At 34.4% G+C, this 6,902-nt stretch overlaps 1 protein-coding gene across 1 annotated transcript; it reads right to left on the bottom strand.

Moving 5' to 3' along the window:
- Positions 1-3,527: 3,527 nt before the first annotated feature.
- On the bottom strand, positions 3,528-3,881 carry LOC136042068 (uncharacterized). Its single transcript, XM_065726942.1, has one exon. The coding sequence runs from the start codon at positions 3,879-3,881 to the stop codon at positions 3,528-3,530; it is 354 nt and encodes a 117-aa protein (XP_065583014.1).
- Between the last annotated feature and the right edge of the window lie 3,021 nt (positions 3,882-6,902).

Genomic DNA, 6,902 nt, shown 5'->3' with positions numbered 1-6,902 from the left:
GGAACTAAAAAAAAGCAGGAACTCAACAGATGAATATACGATTGTGATCTGAAAAAAGGAAAGAGGACTGACATTTTTTTTCGTTGAGTATATATGTGGTCAACTCAAAAAAAAGAAAAGAAAAAAATGCACATGTTAAAAATATAACTTCCCTCTCTTTACCGGATGAGGTAAAGTGCATAGTTATAGCTCATGGTACAACTTTATATGTTCATTTATGTACAACCTTATATGTATCGGATGTTAATAATCGGATGTTAATGAAATTTGATATTTAGAAGAAACTCGTGTCTCAAAGCATTCATTTTAAATCCTGACTGGATCCGGTTACATTGGGAGGAGTTGGAGGGGGAAACCAGAAATCTTGGAAAACGCTTAGAATGGAGAGATCGGGATGACACTGGGAAGAATAAGCACAAGTTCGAGATACGTGCTTGACATAACCAGACTGGATTCGCATTTTGGGGGGGGGGGAGATGGGGGGCTAGATTTCCAGTACTTTGATGAGTTCGGTGCTTCTGGATGTGCTAGTTTTTATTTTCAGACAACATAACGTTAATAAGAACACAATACAATTTCTACACATGCATAGTCTCTACACATGCAATACGAAATAGGTAAAACACATGTTCTATTAATACAAATCAACAAGGTTAGTAGCTAAAGAGAGCGCCCAAAGATTTAAGTTGTTAAAAAACCTTTTTGAGAAGCTACCGGAATGGCTCAATATATCCTTAATATATCATTTTAAGGGAATGTAATACCTAAGAGACTTGGCCTGTCTCGTCCATTGTGAGGCTTTTTAGTTTGTCTTGTCAAACTATGGCTCTTGTTGAATTTCGCTTACCATTTTTTTTGGCTTGTACAAATATATGTTACGTGTGTTGTCTAAAGTGAGAATTTATGCTGAGTATTTCCCATTTTACGAAATCTGCTTCGGTTACTCATATTTTGGATGCTTTGCATTTCGGTTGTCCGCCAAATAAGGTAGGGAAAAAGCTTATCTCACAGTCTTTTTTCATAGAAAAGAGCTTGAACTCTACTTTGTAATCCTAGCGCTGTGCATATTTCATCGTTGAGGTCTATGGCTTCAGGGATTAAGAATGTATCAAAATTTCACTCCATTTCTGGAGTGTCTTTGACTTCTTCCCATGAAGAAGCATTCAGGTCGGACGGAGCTTCTTCAGTATTTTAGGTGTTATTTAAAGTTTCTGGTGTTTGAGATCTTTCGTTTGGGTTCTCTGTTGTATGGTGAATCGGTAAGCGTAGAGATTATTTCGGTAACGTTTACCTTGAAGAGCTTAAACAAGTCTCTTCCTGTAATATCTCTTGGTCATCAGATAGAACAGGTTCGAATTCGTTTGCTGATCGATATATTCTGTTCTTTGTAGAGATCACTTGTTGAACAGAGATGATGTAATGCCTGTAAAATCTTTTGTAGTCTGATATTTTCTTGTCGATAGTCGTGATTATATGCTAAATTTTGTGCGAGTCAAACGAAAATAATTGCCAATAAATAAAGAACAGCAAAATCGTAACTCTAGTACCGAGTCTAATTTTAGGTTCTGACCTTGTCATAAGTGTCATATGAGCTCTTGGCTCTTGTTTCTTTTTTTTTGTTCCATTTATTGTATTTTAGCTATTTTGTTTCTTGGATTTTACTTTCTTGCCTTTCTTGTCTTAGATAGTTCCTTGATTTTCTATCACTTTTTCTTATGTAAATAACAAATAGACAAGTTGCTTCCTTTAGGATGGAGGATTATTTGAGTTACACAATTAAGCAATTTTCTTAATACCCTATTAACCTATGATTGTTAACATGAGTCAAATAAGACACTCAATATATCAAATCGAATAAGGTGAAACGAAGCAATTAGGATAAATGGTGAACAGTCTTTCTTTGAGGTATCAAATACTAATTTTTCACAGTGCTGGAACTTATTTTTCTGAATGAAATGAGGCTCAGCCGGCTCATCCATTTTGCTGTTTTGTGAGGTTAGTCATTAGTTCAATTCTGCAAACTATTTCTGCTTCAGGATGGAGTTGTACGATTAAGGGCACATTAGTGTCGCACTAGACAATTTACTTGCGACACTGTTCATGTCACCTATATGTTTCTGCTTTACCCTTTTTTGGCATCAAATCGATATAATTCGAGTTTGCTTTTACAAGGTAACCCTTTACTGTAGATTAAGTAATAAGTGTAACGAGTTGCTATAGTTTGTAATAAATTCTAAATTTTTTCAAAGAAACGCTCGGTTTATCCCATGTTTATCTGCTGATATTTTTAATATGGGCTTATCCTCGGGTCGTGCAGTATATTCTTCAAACAATGAGAAATTTGTGCTCATAAATTTCAATTCCAAAATTATATTACCTATGGCATATTGGCTGGTTCTTAAGTGCATTAAATATATTAGTAATTAGTTGAAAATGACAAGACTGTTCAATGTGGTGGCGATATTTAAAAATACATATCTTCATTCCAATCGTCACTCCGATCATAGTGAGGCCCAGGCCTATAGCAAATCCACCCCAAAAGGTCGGGCCAAAAAAAGCAGGTTGGGTCTGGGTCTGGTTGGGGCTGGATGATCTTGTTTGTTATTTTTTATTTTCATCTTCTTCGTAAAAAACAGGACTCTTTCGTCCAATTGCTTCTTCTTTCCTAATCTGACATCTTTCTAAGACGAAATCTGGTGCTATGATTTCAATTATATCGCTTCCTGCTCCTTTAACTGGACCTGGGTCCGGATACTTAGTTGGTTCGTCAAGAATTCGACAATTGAATTTGTACTCAATTGATTGAGTGGACTTCCAATGTTTTTGAAGTTCTCTGTCCAATCCACATTGATGGATAAAACAATCGACAACATTTCTACCATTAAACAACTCTAGAATCTCCAACTTAGAGGATCCAGTTGCAGTTGCTAATTCGTCCAAGGATAAAACCATGTTAAAACCAAGGATAAAATCAGTCGTTCCCATCAAACAATGAAGTAAAACTGAACTACGTATACCAGACAGAACATTTTCAATAGAAGCATTAAAGATATGAGGAGAGAACTCCTCCATCTCTCACTCCACACTTGACTGGTAAATGTCCGTAAAAATCACCATTTCCTGACTTCAATCTTAAATAAGAATTTTAAATCCAAAACTTCAAAACCAGAATCACAGACGCATTCACACCAAGCTGACTAAGAGCATACCAAGCCTGATCATACACTATCGAATGTTCTAGATATATCAAGGGAGCAAAAATAAAGACTAATTATTCCGAGTGGCTTCCTTAATAAGCTGCACTAAAACACGATGAGCATGTTGACAGCTCAGACCTGACCGGAAGCCGAACTGGTTAGCCTCATAATTAACAAATTCATCGATATGTGGGAGTAGAACATACTCAAATACCTTACTTACAGTACAGGCGGCTTTTTTTTATTTCGATTTATTTTAATAGAAAAATGTTGTTTGAAAAAAGATTGATAGAAATTTCAAATAAAATGATGCCTTCAAAAATGATCTCTTCAATTGTGCCAAATGTCGTCAATCAAGCGTCTTATGTAGGGCGTCAACAATACAACTGCACCAGCCATAATAATCCAGCGTCCAAGGTGCAGTGACCACGTAATATACAAAAGTAAAAATACGACTAAAGCACACAAGAAATACAACATTAAGAGGTTCTTTGCTACTTTTCGTAATTCCTCCAGCAAAAAATCGTCCAATTCGCTCAAATTGAGCGCCTGACAGTGGTCAACATAGAAAGGCAGTGGCTCAATTTCTTTCCACTTTTTTTCTTCAATAAATGCTATGAAATCCCATTTTCCTCTGGGTCCTTCATACTTTCGAAGTTTTCCGTCAATGGCATGAAATATCATGGGTAGATAAACGTGTTTCACAATGAATCCTTGTAAACAATTTGTATCATGTATTTCTACTCTGGCATTTCTACTCTGACTAGAAGCTGAAATTGTCCTACATTAAAAATGACATGGCACGCTGGAGGTTTTTTTCGATAATATAAGAATATATATCGTTATATCTATCGTTTTAGCAAGTATTCTTAACACACATTAATGTGTTCTTTTTATATAATTACTTCAGATATACATATTTGATAGAACTTATCCATGAGGCCCAAGAACTTCAATTTAGATTTATTGGGAAACAGAGCCCTATTACTAAAAGGACTGAAAAACAATAAGGCCCCAGCTTCTGATAGCGTGGTAAATGAGTTTTTTAAATATGGTGGTTATGAAGTTAAAAATAAACTACTGAAGATTAGGAACAAAGTTTTTAAGAATAGAAATTACTTTGCAATATAATTATTCATAAAAGCCAATTTAGTTAAAGGCCCATTCACAATGAGATTATACTAATGCTGAAATTAGCTAGCACTAATTCAAGCCCATTAGACAGCACTAATTCAAGCCCATTAGACTTTCTTGTAGAATATTCAGCCAGTCAGAGAATTCTATGTAAAATCTGATTGGCTCAAATTAGAGATAGCTAAATCTCGGTATTAGTAAAATCTCATTGTGAATGAGCCCTAAGAATCACGATCCCAACCATGGCTATATTTAGTCTTTTAACTGTGTTTATTCAGCCTTCACAAAATCATCTAGATTAAAGGCAACAATATGACATTTCTTTGTTCTTAGCTTTCAATTTTGACACATTCTGATACTTCTTTCCCGCTGCCATTCGACGTTTAATCACAAATATTTTGCTCTTTAATTTCGGTTTTGCATCGTTGTAACTCGTTTTAGTAAGTATTCTTACCAAACATTCATTTGTTCTTTTTTTATATATTATTACTTCAGATTTTTTAAATGCTCTTTACTATTGCTGCTCGAAATGATTTGTCACATTTCATGGTCAAGTTTGTTCATTTTCACTGGTGCATTTACAATTATTTGGTCGTCCTCTTTGTCTTGTCTCTTGTTGTTCCAGTTTGTGGATTTTGAACAATTGGTCATTTACATTTCTTTCTTCACTTCCCTGCTCCTCTCATCGAATTTTGATTCGTCCTGATCCTAGTTTTTGCATGTCATGTAACCGCACATTTCTTTTTTCTGCTCTTTTTTTTTTACTTGTTGTAATTTTCGCTGTCACTTATCGAATAATCGAGTGTTTTTATTTTCTTCTCTTTTGTTGTCAACTTGTTGTAATTTGCTGTTTTATCGCAATAAATATTAATTTACAGTTTTGTCCTCTTGTTATTATGAAACTGATGAAAATGTATTTCGTAAATGGCTCATTATGCTTAGCTGCGTTTCTTGTGAAGTTTTGAATGTTTAATTGATACAATAGACGATACAACCACTCCTGTGGTGAAATTGACGTGTCTCTTCTTTCGAAATATGCTCATAAAAATGATGTCACTGGTATTATTTCTTTCCAAAATTAAGCTCTTAACGATCTTTTTTTTGAATTCATGACCTATCTACATTTTTTGAGGCCCACAAATCACAGGATGTCAATTCTCCTCAAAAAATGTAGAGGTTTTCTTGAAAAATAGTTTATACATAAATACAAATTATTTCTCGTTCAAAATGAAGACCATTGGAATAGTGCTCTTGTAAATAGTTGTTGCAAAAATAAAAGGAACTGAACTGAACAGAGGTAAGATATTGTAAGAAATTTGTAGACCTTTGTCTACTAATTATGCAAAGATCTAGAAATTAAGGAAGAGTTACACAAGATTTTGTCACATTTTATTTTTATACTTCTCAGTTTTATATTAACAAGCAGGCTGGCTGGCAGAGATTGCTAATTTAGACCTATTGATAAAAGCAACATTATCATTACACAATACAAAGTATCATTAGAAAATCGTCATATTTTCCCGAAAGTCGTAATGGACCTTACAATAGTTGGTTTATTGTATATATATATATATATATATAGAGAGAGAGAGAGAGAGAGAGAGAGAGAGAGAGAAATCACCAATGCAACAGCACAAACACGAAAAAAAAAGAAAAAGAAAAAAAAGAGACAGAAGGAGAAAAGGAAGACTGTTTTCCTAAATTAGTGATTAATATAGACCAGCACTTGAATGAGGCCTTAACCCCACTCATCCATACAATCACATAGGTCAAACAGCATAGCCACACACAATCAACCATAAAGAATAATCCATGGACAGGCAGTCATGTCGTCAATAAGTATAAGTCGTCATTTACCAAACAATAGAAAAAATAATATAGACAAATAATTCAGAGGCAACACCCAACATAAGGGCTCATCAGGAGAATACATTGGCCTATATAGGGTTTCGCCACTCTAAATTCTCTACCCAGCACAGTGTTGTGGCTACCACAGAATATCCATGGCATCCCCGCGTCAGGTATCACCCCCAAAATATATGCCTATGAAAGAAAAAAAAAACAGCAAATGTAAAACAACTTGTCTATTTGTTATTTACATAAGAAAAAGTGATAGAAAATCAAGAAACTATCTAAGACAAGAAAGGCAAGAAAGTAAAATCCAAGAAACAAAATAGCTAAAATACAGTAAATGGAACAAAAAATAAGAAACAAGAGCCAAGAGCTCATATGACACTTATGACAAGGTCAGAACCTAAAATTAGACTTGGTATTAGAGTTACGATTTTGCTGTTCTTTATTTATTTATTTTAGCAAAAATGTTAATGAAGCAGTTACACTCTTATGATTACTCTTGGTAAAAAAATGTGATTTGGAACTTACTTAGAATAATGAGCACTCTTTGATAAGATAGGCCAATTTTTCACTTGGAGTCTTTCAGACTTCCTGAAAAGTACTTTCTTTTAAGGATGTTTTATTACGGAGTGTTTTTTTGGCGAGGAAAAAAAAAAATTGAATCAACTTCTTTTGAATCATAACCCGACCTTATCAAATACATCGAATTAACCTAAA

This window comes from Artemia franciscana, unplaced genomic scaffold, assembly GCF_032884065.1.
Source record: "Artemia franciscana unplaced genomic scaffold, ASM3288406v1 PGA_scaffold_60, whole genome shotgun sequence".
In the NCBI taxonomy this organism is placed as follows: domain Eukaryota; kingdom Metazoa; phylum Arthropoda; class Branchiopoda; order Anostraca; family Artemiidae; genus Artemia; species Artemia franciscana.
This window is presented reverse-complemented; position numbering and strand designations above follow the sequence as displayed.